General features: G+C 40.6%; 2 protein-coding genes and 1 non-coding gene across 5 annotated transcripts in view; 1 reads left to right on the top strand and 2 right to left on the bottom strand.

Annotated features, from left to right (window-relative positions):
* Positions 1–1,904: 1,904 nt before the first annotated feature.
* MGC80700 (protein) lies at positions 1,905–13,345 on the bottom strand. 3 transcript variants are annotated; one of them, XM_041583111.1, is made up of 6 exons: positions 13,188–13,345; positions 7,532–7,610; positions 5,405–5,466; positions 5,040–5,152; positions 3,180–3,330; positions 1,905–2,026 (listed from the first exon to the last, which is right to left on the bottom strand). In XM_041583111.1, the coding sequence occupies exons 2-6, from the start codon at positions 7,596–7,598 to the stop codon at positions 1,937–1,939; spliced, it is 483 nt and encodes a 160-aa protein (XP_041439045.1). In that variant the 5' UTR covers positions 7,599–7,610; positions 13,188–13,345; the 3' UTR covers positions 1,905–1,936.
* LOC121400821 lies at positions 4,873–5,004 on the bottom strand. The gene has a single exon (XR_005965951.1). It is a non-coding gene; the product is annotated as a small nucleolar RNA SNORA27 (small nucleolar RNA).
* Positions 13,346–13,446: 101 nt separating the features above from the next.
* Positions 13,447–25,106, top strand: part of usp12.S (ubiquitin specific peptidase 12 S homeolog) — a 45,538-nt gene continuing 33,878 nt past the window's right edge. Inside the window, exon 1 of the mRNA XM_018250273.2 lies at positions 13,447–13,621. Coding sequence (XP_018105762.1) covers positions 13,586–13,621 — 36 coding nt within the window. The 5' untranslated portion in view covers positions 13,447–13,585. The remainder of the gene's footprint in view (positions 13,622–25,106) is intronic.

A 25,106-nucleotide genomic window follows, 5' to 3' on the forward strand; every position in this document is an offset into this window, starting at 1 on the left:
TATAGAATGTGCAAGTTTGAAACCACACTTTACGCAAATACGCAGCGTATTTTAAATATGGCGTCCAAATTCTTGCGAGATAAATGACATACGTTTTTACAGCCAGTGACGTAATTACGTTGCGTATTGACAATCGTTCCTGCTCCATTTTGCATGTAAATTTTTTCTATTTTCTGCCAGTGGAATTATGGGGAACGAGAACAATGAGAAGTGCATGCTGGGAAAAATGCATGGTCGCATGTGGTTTCAGTGGCGTATGTCACGCCCGACAGCTTTTTTTTTTTTAAAAAACGCCATGTCTGGCCTTGCCCTTAGTCATTAACACTGCCACAGTAGAGTGTAATCTAGAGTCTCTAATAGCGATGTAAACATTTCTCTATATTCAGTCTGATTTAAAAAGATTATTTATATATAATTTATTGTAATTGTATCATATTAAAATGACAATGACCCCACCTGGAGGCTCTATGTGGGGTCATTGTCATTTTAATATGATACAATACTCTTTAAATCAGCATGAAGAGAGAAATGGAGTTCAATGTTTTGCCTTTTTTTGGTCACTAGAGGTCTTTACCATACCGTAATCTGTATTATACACTTAAAATATTCTGTTCTGTAGCCAAATTCTTTGTAGGATTATCTCAGTAATAGCAAGCCATGTATGTCGGTCAATAGTACAAGTTTTGATACATGTGCATTAGGCAGAGTTCTCGGCACCTTTACCCCAACACTAAGGATCAGCTATTGGTTTAGTTTCCCCTTTAGCGAGTGTTTGTGGCTCACTTTGCAGCTGTTTGCTTCCTCAGCAGCCATTGGCTCAACAGGCAAGCCACACAGTTTTTTTTTTTTTTTTTACTGCTTACTGGTCCCAGTTTCCACAGTTCCAAATTACAACTTCAATAATTAGAGGATATAGATAAAGGTTTGGGAGAAACCGGTACTCATCCTTCTTTGTTCCCATTTTTCATGTTTAAAGGAGAAGGAAAGTCGTTTAGCACTTAGGGGTGCCAAATGTTAGGCACCTCCAAGTGAATGTATTTACTTACCTGAAACTCGGGGTTATACCAGCGAGGCTTCTTTCTTCACACATACCGGGGCAGACATACGAAGTAGAACGAAAAAGGAGACTTTTTAGTTAAAGTTCAGCTTTTCACTAAAATGCACAGCCACATGTAGAAAGAAGAAGCCGAAAGAGGATCACTCTGTGGTGCTCACTGGAATAACCCCGGGCCGGTGCAGTTTTCTGCTGATAGGAGCACTGGCCCGGGGGTTTCAGGTAAGGAAGTACAATCACTTGGGGTGCCTAACATTTGGCTCCCCAAGTGCTAAACGACTTTCCTTCTGCTTTAAGTATTTGGAGGGACGCTGCAGGGGTCCTACTGTGTTTATATTACAAGTATGGGACTAGTTATCCAGAATGCTCAGGACCTGGGGGTTTCCAAATAATGGATTCCAGTAATTTGAATCTTCATACCTTTAGTGTGCTAGAAAACCATATAAAAATTAAATAAACCCAATAGGTTGGTTTTGCCTCCAATAAGGATTAATTGTATCTCAGTTGGGATCAAGTACAAGGCACTGTTTTATTATTAGAGAAAAAAATCATTTTATTAAAATTTGTATTTGGATAAAATGGAGTCTATCTATGGGAGACGGCCTTCCGGTAGCGCTTTCTAGATAAATGGTTTCTGGATAACTGATCCAATACCTGTACCATTTGAAAATGACAGGCTGCATAAAATTAACTTTATTGCAGGCGCAACACCATAGGTTCATATATTTATGGTTACATTTTTCCTATTAAAAAAAAACTGTATAGAAGGGAATTCTTAAACCTAAATTCTATTCACAGAATTAACTGGTATGGGTGGAAGATAAGAAAAAAAAAAGTCCTCAGACAACGGTCAGTTTCCAAAAGAAATATTCTTTATTTCATTTATGCCATGAACTCGTATGGAATAGGCTCAAGCAGCTGTGGCTCGACACCCCCAGTCCGAACAAAATGAGCTTCTCTGGGCTGGGCAGGCTGGAAGGATAAAAAGAATATACAATTAACATTTTGCTATACACCCTGGGGGAAAAAAAAAAATAAACAGACATCTCCATTCAATAGTTTCTAAATGCTCTCAGAACCGGTGAAATGGTAGACTCATATCTGCTCAAAGCAAATAGTTAGGAGAAATATCATCATCGAGCATCAGAATGTGACCCAAGAGCCACGAAAATACCTCCCAGACTTCAGGTGAAAGCCGAATATACAACAAAACATAATCAGTATATGTAACCACCACAAGCAACAGATTTACATGCCTGTATGAAACTACAGTAATCCAGCTATGGGACCCATTATCCAGAAAGTTCAGGGACCTGGGGCTTTCCGGATAACTGATGTTTCAGTAATTTGGATCTTTATACCTTAAAGGGGTTGCTCACCTTCCAAACACTTTCAAATTTAGTTGTTTTCAGATTGTTCCTCAGAAATAAAGACTTTTTTTCAATTACTTTACTTTAATTAATTTTTTACAGTTTTTCCAAAATCTAAGTTTAAAGTTCCCGTCTCTGGTGTTTGAGTCTGGCAGCTCAGTAATTCAGGTGCAGATACATTTTTTAGGAGCATCTCTAGAGTATTAGTAACTATTGTATCAATTCTAACAGCTGCCTGTAATGAAACCCAGAGATTCTGCTCAGCAGGGACAAAGATAAGAAACGTATCAACTAAATGTATCCATTTAGAAGTTTACAGGGTCGGCGACACCCCTCCCAGAGCTGCTTCAAAAGGTGAAAAATTACACTAATTTTAGAAAAACGGTAACAGATAGAAAATCATTGGAAAAAGTAGTTATTTCTGGTGATCTATCTGAAAACAACTAGTTGTTTGAAGGTGAACCACCCCTTTAAGTCTACTAGAAAATCATGTTAACATTAAACCCAATAGGCTGGTTTTGCCTCCAGTAAGGATTAATTATATCTTAGTTTGGATCAAGTATAAGGTTGTTTTATTATTAAAGAGAAAAAGGAAATCATTTTTAAAAATTTGGATTATTTTAATAAAATGGAGTATATGGGAGACAGCCTTTCCGTAATTCGGAGCATTGCGGATAATGGATCCCCTACCTGTACTATAAATATCCCTCCCACCTGCATTAAATAATACAGCCTGTTAACGCATTTACACTCACCTGGCGTTTAAGCTCCACCCATATTCCCTTTTCCTTGGCCTCCTTCTTCTTCCTCTCATTCTCCTTCACGCGCTGGAGGAAGCTGTCTCTGCTCTTAGAGTGACGAATGTGCTCAACACGAACATTGATTCTCTTGGCAAGAATCTGGCCCCTGTAGGAATATGTAAAGTTGTAGTTGAATTAGTGTCAATATTTTAGTGTACAACTTATAACGTTTAGCGAGACTTCGACTCATGACTGTACATTCAAATGGAAAGATATCATTGGTCTATTAATGACGCTGTAATGCAACTGTGCCAAATGTACAAGGTTGCTGCATCTGTAAATATAATTTGCAAATAAAAGAAAATCCCTTCAACGTTCAGTGTGCAGGATTGGATTATACAGACACCATCCTACATGGCTTGACTAAAGCAAGTGAATCATTTAGCTCCAATCTCCCTTGGGGGTTGATTTCAATATAATGAGCTCCTTAAAGGAGAAGTAAACCCTAAAAATGAACGTGGTTAAAAATGCCATATTGTATATACTGAACTTACTGCACCAGCCTAAAGTTTTAGTTTCTCAATAGCAGCAATGATCCAGAACTTCAAACTTGTCACAGGGGGGTCACCATCTTGGAAAGTGTCTGTGACACACATGCTCAGTGGGCTCTGAGCAGCTGTTGAGAAGCTAAGCTTAGGGCTCGTCACTAATTATCAAGCAGAAAATGAGGTTGGTCTGTAATATAAGCTGATGCTACAGGGCTGATTATTTAATTCTGATGCTAATTGCACTGGTTTCTGTGCTGCCATGTTGTAATTATCTGTATTAATTACTAATCAGCCTTATAGTGTGACATTTCTATTCTATGTGTACTGTATATTGAGAATGGGTATCTAAGCTCAGTATGTGACAACAGCACAGCGCATACAACATTTCTAGCTACTTTAGTTCTTCACTATAGGCATCCAAACATCAACCATTGTTAGTGCTGAATAGTCAAGATACAGGTAGAATTCTATTGTTTCTATATGTACAACTCATGATTAGTCTTTCCTGGAAAGATCGTAAATTGCTACGTCTATGGCCACTTTCAGAGAGACTAAGTTATCAATCATGCAAACAGCCAAGAACTGCCATTACAAAAAGCTGGCATTAAAGGGTGGATCACCTATAAATTAACTTAAGTATGAAGTAGCGAAAAATTGCTATTAGTTTTAATTTTATTTGTTTTTTTAAGCTTTATTCAGTAGCTCTCAGCTTGCAATTTCAGTAATGTGGTTGCAAGGGCCAAATTATCTTAGTAACCATGCATTCATGGATTTGAATAAGAGTCTGGAATATGAAAAGGACAGAGCCTGAATAGAAAGAGTAATAAAATGTAGCAATAACTATAAATTCTTAGCATTACAGATCGTTTATTGTTCAGATGGGGTCAGTGATCCCCATTTGAAAGCTGAAAAGTCGTAAGAATTTAAAGAATTAAAAAAAACAAAAAAACTGAAGGCCAACAGAAAGGTTGCTAAGAATTAACCATTCTAGAAGATACTAAAACTTAACTTAAAGGTGAACCACCCATTTAATGAGCCTGTAGCAGGACATTTTCTGCATGGTCACCATATGGTATCTACCAAGCTAGTGCCGTGATATTCGCCTATTTGCAAAGTGCTTCCATAAGATCTTGCTTTTACTACAGAGCATAATGGCAAAACAATGTTTCCGCTGACAGGACACAAGCAAAATACGTTGGATTTGCCTGGGTTTTAAGGGGAAATTTTTTGTTGCCCTCTTGAATGACCACTGTAGACACAAGAGATCCAAATGGTAAAGTGAAAAGGGCTTGGTGAAAAAGTGATAAGGAACAGCAGTAGCACTTACCTGAGCTGCTTGTTTACAATTATTCCTACAGCGTGCTGTGTAACATTGTAAACTCTGCCAGTCTTGCCATGGTAACATTTATGGGGCATACCTTTTTGGATCGTGCCCATACCCTAGACGAAAAAATAAATAAAATTGTAGTGGTTTAAATGTGCATCATGCCCCTTTACATGCTCTCAGAACTGGCAGAATTCTTGACCAGCGTTTAGAAGAGCCAATGAGACGGTGGCTTGCTGCTAAATTACACAATCCTACATCCAACAGCATTTAGGGCTTAGCTGGAGCCACATGCAACAGAGGCTCATATACGTCTCAGACACAATGCATAGCATGCTGAAGAAATGTATAGATAGCCTGTTTCTTACCTTTATGTCCACAATATCACCCTTCTTGTAGATGCGCATGTAAGTTGACAGAGGAACTGCGCCTATAAGACAAAACAACCCTCATTAACCACCAGATAATGTTAAATTTGTATTATTTTTACCCAATTGTGGTCATACTTTAATCTAATGGGATCTTTTCAATTAATTTAATTTCCAGCATTCTTTATATAAATACCAGCACTTGATTAATTTAATATACCTTTCTATGTGTTTTTTAATAATCCTCACTTCATTTAAGCTTTTTTTCCCAATTAATTGCACTCCTTTGATGAACTTTGTCATTTTATCTTTTTTTGGTTGAGTTCAACCATGAATTGTCATTTAATGTGAGAATGATAATTGATTAAATTATTCAATGGATACTATGCACTAATTGGCACTTTATAGTATTTATGAATTATTCTAAAATCAAGTAGTTGATCAATTAATTAATTGATTGGGCACTTTTTTCACCTTAACTTATTTAATTAATTTATTTAAATCCTAAGAGATTTAACGTATGCTGGATATTGATTAGGTTGTTACCTACGGGGTACTTTTTTCTTTATAATTTTGAGCAAATTTATATAATGTTATTCCTAGGTGCTTTAAAGTGGACCTGTCACCAAGACATAAAAAGCTGTATAATAAAAGTGCTTTTCAAATTAAATATGAAATCCAAATCATTTTTTTATTTAAGTGTTCATAGCTGTTGTAAACATTTAAAAATCTCAGCTGTCAATCAAATATTGCCTGCCCCATCTCTATGCCTAAAGGTGGCCATACACGGGCAGATTAAAGCTGCCGATATTGGTCCTTTAGACCGATTCACGATCTTATCTGCCCATGTGTGGGGCCTCAGACGGGCCCTCCCGGTTGCTATCAGGCCGAAAATCGGGCAGATATACATCAGTCAAGTTTGATTTTTTGTATGATCCAGGACTGCATCGGCTAGTTGATGCGGTCCTGCGACTCGTCAGAGCCCATTCGTAGTATTGTAATCCGATCCGATATTGCCCAGCCGTTAGTGGGCATATCGGGTTAAAATCCGCTCATTTGGCAACCTTGCCAAACGAGCGGATCTTATAGTGTATGGCCATCTTTAGGCATAGAGACGGGGCAGGCAATTACTTTCCATTCAGCACTTCCTAGAAGTCACTGCTCTCCACACATTCCCCCTCTTTACCATTCAATTGTGTAGCCAGTGCATGGGGATGGACATCAGGGGTGCCCCATTCTCGTGCAAAAACAAGATTTTGAGCTGATGCAAGGCTTGATTAACAAGTATCCACAAAATGGTGCCTGCCTGCTTGCTATAATTATGAATTCCCAGTCCGAAGGAAACCTTATTCAAATAATCTATAGAGTGTAATTAAAGTTATTTTGCTTGACAAACGTGATAAAATAAGGATTTGTTATATTTTTTTCGGTGACCGGTCCCCTTTAAGCCAGGAGTTTGAGATGGCATTTTTGTGAGCCACCCAGGACAAGTATCCAAAGGATTAATGACCAAACTAGAAGATCTCAACTATGCATTGGAATGTCTGCAAACTGACATTACAAAGTGAAGATACTACTAAAATGCGATACAGAATGAAAATTTGTGAAAAAATAAATGAATCTGAAATTTGTTTTTAGTTGCAGCATAAGCTAAAAGAAGATTAGAGCACACCAAAGCTATACAGTACACTAGCTTATAGTGTTGTAAAATATTCTCAACTTCAAAACCAGTAAACACCTATTTACATACCCATTAGTGCTATTTTATTGAACACATGTCTGGACAACTGTTTAATCTGATGCATATACAAGCATTCAATAAATAAAGCATCCATGCTAGAGATCTTTTCAGATATGCGCTTGCCTGGAAGTGGCTTAGTAAAGGTCCCTGACATAGAAAACTGCACAATAACAGGGGATCAAAATCATTTGGATAATGTACAATATAAACTTGCACATTAACATAATGGGAAATAAAGTATACATATTGAGGCAATTTCTATGGGCTTTTTTTGCAAAAAGTGGGTGGAACAGCAAGGGTGGCAAGAAATGTCATTGAGACTATATAAAGGGAGAACAGTTATTCCAGAACAAATCAGACATCATCCATGTGATAAAAGTACTTGCCATGCTTGCGGAAGGGTCTGGAGAACATATAACGGGTTCCACGCCTTTTTCCTCTTGTGTTCGTCATCTTTGCAGATTACTAAGGAAAAACATGGAATTATCAGTAAGGCCCAGCTAGAGCTTATACAAATGCACTGGTTGTTATGTGTAATTCACCATTAAATTCACTCGATATGCTAGAGAAAAAATTTGAGAATTTGCAATTGGTCATTAATTGTGTGGTTTTGAATAATTTTGTTTAGCAGCTCTCTAGTTTAAAATTTGAACAGCAATCTGGCCGCTAGGGCTCAATTTACCCTAGCAACCAGGTGGTGGTTTGAACGAGACTGGAAGATGAATAGGAGAGGGCATGAAAGAAAAGATAATAAAGTAAGCGAACATTCAAATTGGAGCTTTACACAGCAATAGATTTTGGCTGTAAAAAAAGCAGAATACATTTAAAATAAAACAGCTTTAAGATGTTGTTAAAGGGGTTGTTCACCTTTAAATTAACTTTTAGTATGTGATATTCTGAGACAATTTGCAATTGGTTTTCAATTTTTTATTAGTGTTTTTTTAGATTTTTATTCAGAAGCGCTCCAATTAGGAATGTCAGCAATCATGTTGCTAGAGTACAAATTACCCTAGCAACCATACATTGATTTGAATAAGAGACTGGAATAATGAATAGGAGAGGCCTGAATAGAAAGTTGAGTAATAAAAAGTAGCAGCAACGATAAGAGTGTAGCCTTACAGAGCATTTGGTTTTAGATGGGGGCAGTGACCCCCATTTGAAAGCTGGAAAGATACAGATGAAAAATGCATAAAAAAACTGTAAAAAAATAAATAATGAAGACCAATAGAAAAGTTGCTTAGAATTAGCCATTCTATATCATACTAAAAGTTAACTTAAAGGTGAACCATTCCTTTAAGAAACGCTCCTTCTACAACAGCATACAAAATAAAAGGTGAACTACACATTTCACATACTACGGAGTCATACTCACGAAAAAGGTGATTATTTGCCTGAGTGCAAGTATTATAACTTAATAGAAGTCAATTCATGAAAATACCGCACTCACAGGACTTTAAAAAATTTTAATTTATTACACTTGACGGTCCGTTAATAAGCCAAAGGTATAAACCTGGGTGCTAATCAGCGGGGAAACAAATAGTAACGCAAAAAGACAGCACTCCAAGGAATTTGCGATTGGTATCAAACAAAAAAAAAAAAAAAAGGTGGTTTATTCATTCCAACGTTTCAGTTCGATACTAGAACTTTCATCAGGGAAAACACATCAGATTCAGGGATCGGAGTTCACAGCAGCTGTTCCGGGTCTTCAGTAAATTGAGAATGAGACTAGCGGAGCGGCACTGCGCAGTCTGAGCAACTTCTGGTCTTGCGACAACTGCGCCAAAATGCTGGAAGAAGACACGAAGACCCGGAAGATGGCTGCCATGAACTCCGATCCCTGAATCTGCACGGAGGGGTAAGTAAAGTGTTAGGGGCATCCTGAGTTGCAGCTAGACTGGGGGGGAGGAAGGTCTATGTGGGGTAGGAGAGTAGGGTTTTTGTTTTTTTAAGAAGGGGTTTGTTTCTCCTTTAAGTCTACTAGAAAATCATGTAAACATTAAATAAACCCAATAGGCTGGTTTTGCTTCCAATAAGGATTAATTATATTTTAGTTAGGATCAAGTACAAGCTACTGTTTAATTATTACAGAGAAAAAGAAAATTTTTTAAAGATTTAGATTTATATATTGAGTCTATGGGAGACTTCCAGATCTTATAGCGTTTGTCCCTGTCAGAACTGAGTGGCACATCCACCGCCTCTATTTGTAACTGCATAAAAAGCCCTCATATCTAATGGCAGCTCAACCCCAAGTGTATTTAAAGTAATTATAGAAGGGAAAAGAAAAAAAAGAAGCACTAGGCAACTTTCCATGAGATCTAATTGGAGATCTTGCATGGTTACAGTTGTATGTAAATGTAAGTGCTGCTGCCTATCTGGGCCCAGGATCCCCAGTTTGTTTCCAGAGATGAGACTGTATGTAGAGCATTAGTCAATCAGCTTTTCTGCCTCCAAAATACCGGCTTGACTCCATTACTGCGAACAGCAACACCCTACACAGTTCCCTAGCGCATATACACACGCGATGACTGGGCTGCCATGCAAGTACGGGGGGCCGTATACCAAGTGCCCAAACTACCAGTGAAAGCGCTAATTGGGCCTCCGCGGTTTAATATAAATCAATCCTGGCAGCCCGTTGCGTCACACAGAGAACAACAAAGGCCAAGGACGTTGTTTTTTTTTTTTTGATCAAATATCGGAGCCCGAGCTCTCACGCGGCTACCTGGAAGATGGCGAGTCCGGCGGAAAGAGAGAACGCAGGCTCCGCCTCCCCGACATGAAGCATTTCCGTCTGTCCAAGCCACTGCCTGTTCGTTGTCAACCCTCATTACGACTGTTCTTGCATCGCTTATCTTGTTTAGTTATATAGTCTATGCTTACTGTAAATAATACACCGCTAACATTAAACACTATAAAAATACCGGCAAATGATATAGACACATATATGGGGTCCTGACGGGTTGGGGCTGGGCTCTGGCGGTAGATGGGCGGGCTTATAATATACAGACGCCTGCACTGCATAGTTCTGTGACTTGTGTCACTTCTGAACAGAGGTGTCTGCTCTGGTTGCTCACAGTTTGTAGAAAAATAATACAGAGGCAGCATTTGCTGGGGATAATGGACAGGCTGCAGCCCTCATGTTGTTGTTAAAGGAGAACCAAACCCTTTAGGGTTGCCACCTTTTCTGGAAAAAAATACCGGCCTTCCTATGTTCTTGCCATTTTTTTCTTATTAATAACATTGGCATCAAGCATCAGTTTTACAGGCCAGGCCAGTAAAATACCGGCCAGGTGGCAAACCTCCCAACATTTTGGAAACAGAAAGAGGGACACGCTGCAATTTTTTTTGACCACACCCATATTTGTCACCACACCCCCTAATTACCATATCCATTTCACAAAATTTGGCAGGTTTTCATGTTATTACAGTTTTGCTAATGAAGGTGAATTGCCCTCTAAAATGTGAGTCAGTTCTCCCAGTTCTCTCTGCCTATGATTAAGGGACTGTTAACCCTATTGCTGTAATAAACCTTTTTTGACTTATCCGGAGTGCAGCCTGTATCTTTCACCTATTGGAGTTCTCCCTAGAGACCTGCTTATCTAAAACTGTTACAAAAGTATTTAACTATCTATTCTGGGCTCTCTGCCAAAAGCCAATTAGAAACATTGTATCTTTTTCTGGCTGTGTCGAAGCATTGATCCGACGCGATGCGACTGTCGCATGTCAACGCTGCGACACCATGCGACAATTCTATTACTTATTTTTGTCGCAGTCCATATAGATGCTACCAAACAGCCAATCACATTCCTTTTTTGGCACCCGCATGGATTTTTTCATGCTTGTGTTGCTCTCCAAGTCTTTTTACATTTAAATGTGATTGAGTAAAAAAGGTTGGGGGACAGCTGCATTAAAGAATGGGTAATGGCATCAGCATCATATTATGGATTTGTGGTAGTGGGTACTGCAAGCCAAGCACATTTTATTGAGAATCAGTGGAAACTGGAATTGTAAATGCTATATTTTATATTATGAAAAAAAGCAGTTTCCACTGGCCATATGTGGTCTGAGATTTACAATAGACCAATTTTCTCAGAGAACCAGGCAGTGCCCCACAAGCCCAAAATACAACTGCCCCTCTGGCATTTCCTGGAATATTCAGATTACTACTTCAGGCTTGGCAGTGTTAATTATGGAAACAGTTTATGCTGACACCCCAAGAAGATTATATCGGAGAAGCAGTGGATACCGGCACCCCTACCATGTTATACAGTGAACAATAATGGATACTGGCACCCCAAGCACATGCAGCGATTGGCACGAGGCACTGGTACCCAAGCACACAATCACAGTGCAGTCCTGTCAGAGTAAAATGAAGGTACAGTTTACACTACTATGCCACCAACATGGGCACTGCAACGCATGAATGAACACGAATCACAGGCCCACAATCATATAATTTATTATAGATATAAAAAGTATATGGAACACCCCACCCACATTCTATTTTTCAGTACTTTCTGCTTTACTGTTATTTTCATGTCTTCTCTGCTGCTTTCCTCCACTTTCCCTTCTGCTCTCACTTTTTCTTCACATCTGAATAACTTTTTCAATTATTTTTGTTTTGCTTGTCTATAGGGTTGCCACCTTTTCTGGAAAAAAAAACGGCCTTCCTATATATTTCTCTTTTTTCCCTATTAATAACATTGGGATTGGCTATCATTTTTACCGGCCAGGCCGGTAAAATACCGGCCAGGTGGCAACCCTACTTGTCTATCAGCCACCTTTCATCAATCTACTTCCTTCAATTTTACATTCTCAACATATACTTGCTACGCCTTTCTACCTTTACTAGTATTTTTATTTCTTTTCCCACTCTCTATAACTGTCATTGATCCAATTTTCTTCCACTTGTGTTTAACTTTTTTCTGCCTCTTTTCATTGTTCTCTACTTTGGCATACCATGTTACTTCTCCCTATTACTCTCTGTTTCCACAAAACAAAACCAACATCGCTCACTCACTGACCTGCTGGTGTCGCAGTCATATGTGTAAGGACCATGTGGGGGCCGGGGCAGTACTTCGGTACTTCATCACTGCTCCAAAGCCCCAATCAAGGAGTCTTTGCTTCAGCAACTTTGTAAAGGTGAAGCAATTTTCCTTCTTATTTTTTGTTTTTTGTCAGGCAGGTTCCAAGTCTTATTGAAAATCTACCTATGGGGGTATAACAAATTTACAGACAGCTACATTGCTGGTAAATTTGCAATACCAGCCCCAGCCTTGGCAGGTGTTTTAACGGCTAGGCCAGTATAGGGTTGCCACCTGGCCTGTATTTTACCGGCCTGGCCAGTAAAAATGATGGTTGACCTCAATGTTACTAATAGGGAAAAAATATAAATGTATGGGAAGGCCAGTATTTTTTTCCAAAAAAGTTGGCAACTCTAGGCCAGTGGCTACACAATATGTTGGCGCTATATATATACATGTTAATAATACTGGGCCGGTGGCAACCCTAGTTGCAGCGTTGGCATGTGGAGGACCCAGGGGTGATCCTGGCACCTCCGCCGCCTGAGGCAGCTTGATGTTGCTGCTGCCCCCCTCCCTGGTGTGCTCACCTTTTTGCGCTGACTTTTTTGCGCCAGAGGGGGGGTCCCTGAGGGCAGTGGAGAGGGCCAGGACGCTAGCGCAGTGCATAATTGCACTCTCTGCACTAGAAGAGCCGCAGAAACCGGAAACTCAGCTCTTAAAAGTACCAGGAGTGGCATTTTTGCCGCCCCTGGTACCCAGTGGGGGGCTGCCACCTGAGGCAAGTTGCTCAACTCACCTCATTGCCAGAGTGCCCCTGGGAGGACCTCAATGAATGAGGCAGTGGCCTGGGGGGAGGGCCCTGAGATGGCAGCACCCAGTCCAACATTATCCTATATATTTATAACAGTGGGTACATTTTTGTTTACATATACAAGTTTTAGTCAGTCATGTGACACAAATGACATCACTAGGCCCCAGACATGGCGCATGCGTAGCTGTATTTTCAGTAACACTACACTACCTTTATTTTCCACTATACACGGATATAAATTCCTTCACAATTACTCATGTAACTGCTCCCGTGCTAATTAGTCTTATTTTGTTGTACGAATCCGAGCCAGAACTTTTGGTAGCGCCTCCCAGGCAGCAGGACGGTCCCACAGCAGTTTCCAACCTTCCCACCCCTTTCCCTCCTTCTTAGTGACTGGGATTCTGCCCCTGACTGTGCTCGAGTGGCGCATTCACGTGGAGGAAGTAGGGAAGGCGGGAGCGCGCAGAGTGACCCCCCCCCCTGCACGGAGAGCGCGCACGGCAGCTTAGTGTCCATAGGGCGGGAGCGCGCGGCTCCGGCCTGTCTACTGCCGCTGCTTCTGCTAGCGGTGATCGGGTGAAGATGGCGCCGGGCGGATTGAAATCCTAATGACAGTCTCCAGGATCGCTTCTATCTGTACCATGGTAGGTGCAACAGCATTAGCGGCGGTGCAGGGAAGGGCAGCGTTGTTTGGCCATTGCTGGGTGACAGGCGGGGAATGGAGGCTTTGGGCTGCGGCGAGTGACGTGTGCTTGGGCGGCTGTCAATGCTAGGAGAGTCCGGGGATGAGCTCCGGCCTAGTGTTGGCAGTGAGACCGATCCATAGTAGCCTGCTGATATTCTCTGTACGTGCTGCCCCTGCCCCGAGCCGCTGCACCTTGCACAGCCTGCTGCAATCCGGGCGCACGCTCAGCTGGGCTTTGGGAAGGCACGAGCTTGGGTCCCACATCCCTGTGGAACTCTCTTGGGGGTCGGGCAGCTCTCCTGGGGTCGGGCAGCGGCCAAGAGGGGCTGTAGCCTTTCTGTGAGGCGCTGTAAGACTGTTTAACATTTGCACCTCACTGACAGCCCAGAAGTCCCCATTACACTCTCCTATAACACCTGTATGCCCCGGGGCAATATCCCTGCTCTTCACGCTCTGCTTTTTACCACTGTGTTTGACTCAGGCCTTTTCTATATAAATGTCTATTAAAACCTTTGGCTGCGTTGTGATTTTGCTCAGGTAAACTGAGGGGTCGCCCAACCCTCCTCCTGGGGGCCCTAGAGCCTTGTCTGACTTAAATTTGTGGGTGGAAATATTTTCTATCCTATATATTGTACAAACGAGGGCTGGATTTAGGGTTGCCACCTTTTTTGGAAAAAAATCCTGACCTTCCTATATATATATTTTTTTTCCCTATTAATAACATTGCGATCAACCCAAATTTTTACTGGCCAGGCCTGTAAAATACGGGCCACCCTAGCTGCAGAGATGTTTACAAATGTCTGTAACCTTGTTACGAGCTAAGGGGGGGCTGGTAAACACTGGGCCTCAACCATGACTTGAGCTGAAAAAGTCTGAAAATGGATTTTCTGCTTATTTATATGTATGATTATGTCTAACCGTTACTACGCTGGTTAATAATACTTCTTCTACAGCATTGCCCAGGGACACCAAAAGAAATGAATCTTTCTGCATGTTCTCATACTGCCCATAACTTCTGCTAATTCAATCCCAAATGTGTTTGCAGTGTCCTTTTCAGAGTTAAGGGGTTGTCACTTTATAACAGTCACTAACTCCCTGTGTCCATAAAGTCGCTGCTGAATTGCCTGTCGAAGGTCATTAAGCCACGCTGGGAATTTTAGCTTAAAAACAGCTGAAGGCTGCAAGTCCCATATCTCGTCGTCCCACAACATGTACTATAGGCTTCTGTGGCTCTAAAGTGGGTGCATTTGGGATGTGGGGAGTGGATGGATCTGATACTGTCATGGGAAAAAATGTTTTTTTCTTTTTCAAAACACATCAGTTAATAGCGCTGCTTCAGCAGAATTCTGCACTGAAATCTGTTTCTCAAAGAGAGCAAACAGACTTTTTTTAATATCTAATTTTGAATTCTGACATGGGCTAGACATATTGTCACTTTCCCAGGTGTCCGCAGTCATGTGACTTGTGCTGTGATAAACTTCAGTCACTCTTAACTGCTGTACTGCAAGTTGGAGTGATATCACCCCTCCCTTTCCCCCCCAGCAGCCTAACAACACACCAATGGGAAGGTAACCAGATAGCAGCTCCCTAACACAAGATAACAGCTCTCTGGTAGATCTAAGAACAGCACTCAATAGTAAAATCCAGGTCCCACTGTGACACAGTTACATTGAGTAGGAGAAACAACAGCCTATCAGACAGCAGTCCCATCCTAAAGTGCTGGCTCTTTCTGAAAGCACATGACCAGGCAAAATGACCTGAGCTGGCTGCCTACACACCAATATTACAACTAAAAAATATATACTTGCTGGTTCATGAATTATTTGCAGTGTAAACAGTGTACTTTAGAAATAAAAACTACATCATAAAAATAAAGACAGGATCCATTTAAATAGCAAGTAATCAAACTGGCAATTGTATGCAAATTAATTTACATGCTCTTTCCATTTAGCAACTTGGGTTCTATGAGCTATGAAGTGGTTCAATTTTAGTACCCCTCTTATTTTGTTTTTCAGTTTGACATATCTGACTGTGTCATGCCAGCGTTACTCATAAACTTGGGACATGATCAGAAGGATCCAGTATAGTCCCAACTGGATTAGTCTTTGATTGTCCAGTACAGGCCCAGTGTGCCCAGTACTTTCTGCAGTGTGCATAATTATATAGAGTGAAACCTGATTTTAAGTTTTCCCCGCATTTTGCATTTTGAATTTTTTATTTGTGGTCCCACCAATCTATAATGAATTTCAATGGGTGCATTTCCCTGATTTTAAGTAATGTTTTCCCTGATTTTACATCAAAAATTTGTCCTGATGTTCCCAAAAACAGTTTTTTTCCCTCCATGAATGTTATTATTTGTGAAATAAAGAGGTTTAAAATACTAACCAGATGTATATTTTGCCATGGTTCTGCCTGGAAATGGTCAATTCCAATTAGTCTGCCCCTTATACAGTCCTGTACCAATTACTTATTTCTTTAGGTTGTGTATGTGACTGACTTGCACATGCCCCCCATAGTGTAACATTAACGCTGCAATGTTTAAAGGAGAAGGAAAGGCTAAAATTAATTAAGATTTATCAGAAAGGTCTATATAAATACACCAGTAAACCCTTAAAGTATTTCTGCTCTGAGTCCTCTGTCAAAAGAAAAACAGCATTTATTTCCTTCTATTGTGTACACATGGGCTTCTGTATTCAGCTTAAACCTCCAGGGCTAGGGCTTGAGCATGCTCCGTTTGCTTCTCTCTCCCCCTTCCTCCTGTAATCTGAGCTCAGATCTATAAGTAAGCAGGGTGAGACTCAGGCAGGAAGTAATGTCACACCAAGCTAATATGGCAGCTGCTATCCTAAACACAGAGAGAGAGCTTCTAGAGGTGTTTACTCCGTTATGGTAGAGCATTCTGCAGAATGAATCTACTCTTATAGCTTGCACTATTGTGGCTCATCTGTTGCAATATACTGCTTCGATAGCTTTCCTTCTCCTTTAACCCTTGTTATTAACACTGTAAATATTGTAACTCAAAGAAAAAGAGACTCCTGTTACTTTAACGCCTTTCCCTGATTTTACATAATTTTTTCCTGATCCCCTGAAAAACGTAAAATGGGTGTTCTGTAAATAGCTTATAATTTTGTGTTTTCACCCTGTGACAAGGAGCATTGTCTGTACAGTATATTCCTATGTTGTTAATTACTTAGCAGGTGCTCTGTGTGGCTAATTGCAGACTTGTTGTTTTGCTTCTTGCCAGCTCATTTCATTGTATTCAGGTGGGAATTGCTCTTACACATCTTAGGCTAATGTCTACGCCAGGTTCATTCTCAGCCTGCGGATAAAAGCAAACCAAGAACCAGCACTGAGGGCTTGTACTGATGAGCGCTCAAACCTGCACTCCCCTTCATTCTGTTTTAATTCGCTCATCTGCAGGGGAGCACAGAAAGGAACACATCAAATTCATTTAAAGGGACCTGTACTGACATAGGCGCATGAAAGCACTTCTGCTTTCAATGCTTAAATACACCTGTGTTTGTAGAGGTCCATTTAAAAGAGTTGTATTTAGGTTTGCCACTGTACCCCTTTAAAACCCAACACATATGGAAGCCACAGCCTGCATGGCTAATTAGCAATTCATTTAGATGCATTGCTGCTGAGGGTAGAATTTTCAGGTGTGAGTATAGATGTGGGTTGCTGGTCTCATCTAAATTTCTTATGTTATATTGTCTATATTTTACTCCTTTTAAAATTTTACAAAACTTTTTGTCTGTCCTCACCTACTTTTGATGACGTCACTTCCGGGTTACAGCAACATCACTTCCTGTTTAATGGTAGTCTTAGGTCAGGGTCGGGTAGCGGATCAAAGTGAGTAAATATGTGGATTCCGGTTCGGGGTCGTTCATCCGAAACGTCGTGTGGAGATCTCAATAAATTTCAAATATTTAGCAAGATTGCCATCTGATTTTCTACATTGCATGGATCACTGGAACTGAGGATTTCAGCAAGGTTGAGCACCACAGAAAACATACACAGTATTTTGTACTACTACACGTTGCTTCATGACTGTTTATATCATGTAGTGCCTTTAAAGAGAAAAAAAGATTAATGGTGGTCCATTTTTGTGCTCAATAATGATTTTTTTTTTTTTTACGTTATTACGTACACTGGTGCAATCTACAAAATCTCTTGCACGGAGTATTATTATTAGTAGAGCCTTATTAATTTTGGAATTGCTCATATTTTTAATGGTTTTAAGTACATTATCCTGTGATTCTGTAAGGGCTCTCCAAACTTTGTTTTTTGTTGTATTATTTTATTCTAACAAAGGAAAAGGAAATTATTTTTAAAATGTTGGGTATTTGATTAAATTGAGTCAATGGGAAATGGCCTTCCTGTAATTTGGTGCTTTCTGGATAATGTATCCCATACCTGTACACTACATGCAAAGGATTGCCTAAATATGCTCTCTGTCACTACCAGAGACTGTTCCTCAAGTGTATAAGATAACATTTATTACACGCTCCTCCACTCTTCATTAATCTTGTTGGCAACTCCTTATGTTCCAGACAAGGTTGATTCCTGACTTGATTTGTATTGTTTTTTGCCCTATAACTGTTCTTCCAGCTAGTGGAATGTGCAGTACTCCGACCTTGCAGTTTGTATACTCAGTGGGGAGGAGGCACTTGCATATTGTACATTTTCAGATTGTGTTTAACTTTGGCTCAGCCTATATTGTACATTCTCCTACTAAGTCTACAGTCACTGTGCCGTTAGCAGTTTAGCTGGCTGATAAAAGATCCTGACCAAAGCTGGCCAAATTCATTTACGCAAATGTAAAATTCATTTTGTCAATAAAGCACTTAGGGGGTTATTTATTAAAGTCCGAATGCCAAAAACTCGAAAAATTCTAGTTTTTTTTTTCTTTCTTTAAAATCTGAATTTTTAGTGGGAAAAAAAATAGAATTTTTCAGAATTTATTAAACCTCGATGTTGTTAAAAGTCCGAATAAAAAAGTACCCCAACTCAGACCTGCTGAGTTCATGTAGAAGTCCCAAAGATATCCTGATCTGCACTGGGTTTCGTGCAATAATCCAAAGATTTAAGGTTTTTTCGGGCAATAAAACAATAAGATTTTTTTTTCTGCATAGGAAAGCAGACAAACCAAAAGAAATGGAAATCTAAAGGTGGCCATACTTGGGTATATGTAAGATGCCAATTAGGGTCCTTTAGACTGATTTGGTAGTTTACCTGCCAGCGTATGGGGCCTCTGACTGGCCAAAAATAAACCTGATTTCGATCGGGCAGGTTTGATTTTCTGTCCAAAAATGCATCAGCTAGTTGGCACCTTATCCTGTTTCGCTTAAGGACCAAACAATTGGATTACTTTTGGTAAGCAGATCAGGGGAAAGATCCGTTAGTTTGGTAATCTCATCTCCATGATGCTGGCTCAGTTCTTGCGTAGTTTTTCCATGGCCCATTGCTCATTTTCGGGCAGATATTGGTCTGGAAAGCCCGTTGGAGTTCCCCATACACCAGAGTCCTGAGCGAGTCCATTTTTTGGAACCCGTACCCGACCCACAACCCGCTTGGACCCGCTACCCGACCCACAAGTACCTTATCCGCAACCTGGACCCGCGACCCACCGACCATCAAGAATCAGGAAGTGTTGTCATTGTAAACTGGAAGTGACCTCTTCGGAAGTAGGCATTATCAGAAAAAAGGAGTAAAAATCGCTATTGAGAAGACCCGCGGCCCAACCAGCAGAACCGGCGACCCGCGTCTATACCCGCACCCGGAACTTCCACCAGCAGGGTAACGCAGGTTTTTGCGGGTACCCGACCCATTGCAGGACTCTACCATACACTGGCAAATAAACATTTTAACTTGCTCTGTGGGCAGTCTTTGTCAGCCCGTGAATGGCCACCTTTAGTCACCTGTGTGTACTGTGTATAAATGAAAAGAACAGTGTGCTTTTTGTTGTCCTGTCCTCTAACAATGTAAGTGATGACTGTTGTCAAACAGAGTGTTGTAGACTAATTAGACAAGGAATACATATATGGGCAATGCTTTTGTGCTATTTCTGTGCTTCCCCTTTTGTTTTTATTAAAAAGGAGGATCCTAGAAAGTCAAAAACTAGGACAGTGGTTAAACAAGCAATGGCTAAGCAGTACAATGCCCTTACACAATGAGATTAAATACAGTAGTTGCTACTAGCCCTTTATTAAATGGCTCTTCTGCCTCTTCATGAAACTGTGCATCCTTTGCACCCCCACATTGCCCTCATACAGTGTTTTCTATCTGTACCATGGAACCTCTGGCCACTGCTTCCCCCTCACTGAATCGGTCCTGCTTTTGCAGACCAGATAATGTCTTCAATATTATTGGCCTGATATTTGCTCATGCTTATGGAAACGCTATAAGACTCCTGTTTCCCTCTGGGTATGTATGACTGTTCTCTCACAATCTATGCTGTAGTGTAGATGATTTGTAGGTTATTTGCATGTTTGTGTAATATATTTGAAACTTTTTTTTATATATATATTCTTGTAGGGGGCACTAATGCAAGGTGCCTGGTATCCCCTCAGTGGAATTGGATCTTTGGCTGCAGATTTTTTAATGTTGGAATGCTTTATTCAGCAATTTTGCTTTATGATTTACTTCTTAAAATATTTCTTGATGAGATGATGACATAGGCTTTGCAAAGCTTGATGAATCGGTCACATTTGCCTTCATTGTTGTATTAAGCTTAGCACTCTGTATCTTTAAATACAATTTCACCCCATTGTTCAGCCGATCATTCATACTTTTGCCATTTGAGTTCTAGGGCATATCCCACAATACAGTTGTCCTCCGCTCACCCGTAAGGTATAAAATCGGTTATGACATAATGTTCTTTCTGCCTTTTTTTATCCCTTATGAAGACCGCTTTTGGTCGAAACACGTAGGGCAATGGCCAGTTCCTGTATGATGTAACTACAGGTGTGCATAACTGTTCACCCCCCCTAAAGTCAGTACTTTGTAGAGTCACCTTTTGCGGCAATTACAGCTGCCAGTTGCTTTGGATAAGTCTCTATGAGCTTGCCACATCTTGCCACTGGGATTTCTGCCCATTCCTCGAGGCAAAACTGCTCCAGCTCCTTCATGTTTGATGGTTTTCGCTTGTGAACAGCAACCTTCAAGTCTGACCACAGATTCTCAATTGGATTTAGGTCTGAACTAAGACATTCCAACACATTTAAATGTTTCCCCTTAAACCACTCGAGTGTTGCTTTAGCAGTATGCTTCGGCTCATTGTCCTCCTGGAAGGCGAACCTCTGTCCCATTCTCAAATCACAGGCAGACTGACACAGGTTTTGCTGAAAAATATCCTTGTATTTAGCACCATCCATCTTTCCCTCGACTCGGACCAGTTTCCCAGTCCCAGCTGCTGAAAAACATCCCCACAGCATGATGCTGCCACCACCATGTTTCACTGTGGCGATGGTGTTCTTGGGGTGATGATGTGTTGGGTTTGCGCCAGACATAGCATTTTCCTTGGTGGTCGAAAAGTTAAATTTTAGACTCATCTGACCAGAACACCTTCCTCCATACATTTGGGGAGTCGCTCACATGCCTTTTGGCAAATTTAAAACGTGCCTTCTTATTTTTAACTTTAAGTATTGGCTTTTTTCTGGCCACTCTTCCATAAAGCACAGCTCTATGGAGTGTACGGCTTATTGTGGTCCTATAGACAGAAACTCCAGTCTCTGCTGTGGAACTCTGCAACTCCTTCAGGGTTACCTTCGGTCTCTGTGCAAGGAGGGCATTAATCAGAGAGGCAGCAGTCTGTGAGTTTTGGTGGGCGACCCTCTCTTGGCAGGTGTGTTGTGGTACCATGTCAGAAAAGGTGTGTTTATACTGACAGATCATGTGACACTTAGATTGCACACCGGTGGACGTCATTTCACTAATTATGTGACTTTTTAAGGTAATTAGTTGTACCAGGATTTATTAGGGGCATCATGGCAAAGGGGGAGAATACAAAAGCATATGCCAATTTTCAGTTTATTTTTTTTTAATTCTTTTTTATATATATTTTTTCTTATTTCACTTCACCAACTTAGACTATTTTGGGCAGATCCATCACATAAAATAAGATTAAGAAACATTTAAATTACAGGTTGGAGGCTAACAAGCCAAGGGGGGGGGGGGTGAATACTTTTGCAAGGTAGTGTAGTTGTCTATGGGAATCTGTGACAGTCGGATATGGGTGTTTTTTGACCACCACTGTTTTTGCCTAATTACGGCTGCAATCAGAACAAAATGTTGTTTGCCATTGATCTATCCTTCCAAACCTCTTTGGTTTATTGCTGATATAGCTTTCGTTCGTTGTTTTAGTCTTTAGTGATCTAGTACAGGTAAGGGACCTGTTAACCAGAATCCCCAGGTCCTGGGGCTTTCCGGATAAGGGATATTGCCGTAATTTGGATCTTCATACCTTATATCTATTAGAAAATCATGTAAATATTAAATAGGGTCTATGGGAGATGGCCTTTCCATATTACGGAGCTTTCTGGATAATGGGTTTCCAGATCCCATACCTTTATTAGTTGGTGTACTGTATGCACCACTGGACCTCCCATTCTGCTCAGTATTGTTACAGTCTTTCCCACAGCCCCTTATACCTTTAGTAATATACTTCATTGTTTAATAGAAGTTCCAAAATCCCTGGTAACATGGTGGTCAGTGTATATATGTAAAGGGATGGAGAAGTTCCAAGAATTGCTGGGCTTTTGATGGCATTTTTGTGACAAGGGGTTCACAGGGCACAGGCTCGTATTGCTCCAATGTTCTTGGCCTGGGTGTGTTCATTAGGGTTATGTTATGTGATATGAGTTTAGACATGATTTTGGTATACAAATAGTTTGTGTTGTGATTGTAGCAACTCTGTGCAAAATAAAAAATATTTCTAATATAGTTACGCAAAAAATGTATCGTATAAAGGCTGGAGTGACTGGATATCTGCCAAAACACTGCTTCCTGCTTTGCAGCTCTCTTGGTTTCCACTAATTTGTTGCTTTTGAATCTGAGCTGAATGCTGAGGATCAATTGCAAATTCACTGAAGAGTTATGTCCCATGTGGCCCCCCTTCAGCCGACTAACTCAGAGTTAGAGAGCTGAAAAGCAGGAAGTAGTGTTCTGGCTATTATGTTAGATATCCAGTCACTCCAGCCTTTATACATTACATTTTTAGCTTACTAACTATATTAAAAACATTTTTATTTTGCACAGGTTATCTATTTACCCAGTTTTTATTTGTACACTGAACTGTTCCTTTAAGATAGTCTCAGTCTGTATTCTACTTCTTGCTCTTAACGGTATAGCTTTAAGAAGCAATCCTCTGCAATTCTGACTATTAAGTAGACACTCCTCTTCCTGGATAGATTATCTGCAGTCCAAATCCCCTTTTTTGCCTTGTCCTAAGGACTCATTCATAACTGCAAGTTTTATACATAGGGTTTGCATTTGGAAGATTTTTTTAATTTGGGGAATTTATAGAAAGCTGGAACCACGTGTGGCCATTTTTGTGCTTAGTATTTAGCTGGGGATACGTATCTGTGCCATCGTTTTTTAATAAGTCTTTAACTGTATCAGCCTTCTTCTATTCGACTTCCTGTCTATCATTAAAACCAAAGCCTCGTAGCTAGTTTCATCTGATTCAATCTGATGTTCCCATAAACCATATGGTGTCATATTAATTACTCTGTAAAAGTTGTAATAATCTATACTCGGTTGAATTGAGAGTGGGATGTAAGAGAGAACACAAATCTGAGATTTTCACGCCAGCACTTGGAATACCTCCCCTTCTGTTTTGCAGGCAGGGTGGTTTCCAACGTAAAATGTAGTTGTAGAAATCTGCCGAGTCTGCCTGCACCAGAGCAGAGACAATGCTTCCAGGTGCAGGCAGAGCCTGAATGAGGAGCTGGTTCTCTGCAGGCCAAAATCTGGAATCATCTGACCCTAGCCTAAAGGTGGCCATAGAGGCACAGATATCGTACAAAACTAATTTTCATACGATATTCGGTAAGTGTATGGTGGGAAAAGAGTCGACCAATATTGGCAGAAGACTTGAATATCGGTTGGGTAATTGATTGGGCTGGATGGAAAATTTTGGTCGGGCTCCTTTGAAGGCACCCAAACATCGGTCATTGTTAGTGCTGTATCGTCAGATACAGGTAGAATTCTATTGTTTCTACCTGTATATCTACCTGTTTATCTGACGATTCAGCTCTACACATATGTATTGAAACGAACGATCTTCGTGGAAACATCTTTTCCAAGAAAAATCGTAATTGTTACGTCTATGGCCACCTTAATGCTGAAACTGGAAGTTCAAGCCTTGTAGTCATCCTTTTTGCCTATTCTTATTTAACAGGTTTGAAACATTATTCAATGAGTCCTATATTCATCTCTCCGTTTGTCAGTGAATCTGTGACACGCTTCGATGTCAATCACAATCCGACAGTAAAAATATTTGTGCTCATTGAAGCATTAACAGCCTAGCACTGGTGTTTGCCATGTCCAAAAACCTCTCCAAGACGTAGTCCAGATCTGATGAAAGGTCTGGTGCACGTCTAGGAAACCGCACTGGAAGGTCTTCACCAATTGTCCTTAACGCAATTGCTGCAACCCAAGAACCTGCATTTATTAGACTTGACTTTGTACATGATCTAGTAATGTTACACTACAGCTCAAAAGAGAAAGAGGAACACCAATTCCCTATGGTTGGCCAAAAAGAGCACTACAAGTAATATTAGCTCAGTAAAAGGAAAACCACACAAGTCTGGTCACCTGACAAAGGGACCCCCCCCTGAAATCTTATGTGGCTTTCCTAGCACTCCGCTATAAAAAATGTGCAGGGTTCTGTAACACCCACCAAGAGGAATCTATGTGCCTGCATGAGCTTGGTAACACTTCCTGCTTGAAAATATTTTATATAAAAAAAAACAGTTCTAAAAGCAGTGCAGCTTATGCTCCTTAAGTTGATCTCTATACAGTATTTATTTTAGATATTCATATATGAAGTTGATCCTCTCTTTGTTACTGTAACAGCCTTTACTCTGCTAGATTAGTGAACCCCAACCAGTAGCTTGTGAGCAACATGTTGCTCACCAACCCCTTGGATGTTGCTCCCAGTGGCCTCAAAGCTGCAGCTTATTTTTGAATTCCAGGCTTGGAAGCAAGTTTTGATTTCATTAAAACCAGGTGCACTGCCAAACTGAGCCTCAATGTAGATTGACTATCCACACAGGGGCTACCAAATGGCCAATCACAGCACTTATCATGCTAGTGTTGCTCCCCAACTCCTTTTACTTCTGAATGTTGCTCACAGGTTCAAAAGGTTGGGGATCCCTGCTCTAGATGCTGAAACATTGTTGGTGGATTTTGTTCTATTCAGTGCTGTTGGGGATCAGGCC

The sequence above is a fragment of the Xenopus laevis genome, chromosome 2S (genome assembly GCF_017654675.1).
Source record: "Xenopus laevis strain J_2021 chromosome 2S, Xenopus_laevis_v10.1, whole genome shotgun sequence".
NCBI classification, from domain to species: domain Eukaryota; kingdom Metazoa; phylum Chordata; class Amphibia; order Anura; family Pipidae; genus Xenopus; species Xenopus laevis.

Excerpts from the sequence above, each read along its gene's own strand:
- MGC80700 (XM_041583111.1), bottom strand. The coding sequence starts at position 7,598 with ATGACGAACACAAGAGGAAAAAGGCGTGGAACCCGTTATATGTTCTCC. Across the intron at positions 5,467-7,531 it reads CAGACCCTTCCGCAAGCATG|GCGCAGTTCCTCTGTCAACT; the intron begins GCAAGTACTTTT and ends TTTGTCTTATAG. Across the intron at positions 5,153-5,404 it reads GTGATATTGTGGACATAAAG|GGTATGGGCACGATCCAAAA; the intron begins GTAAGAAACAGG and ends TTTTTCGTCTAG.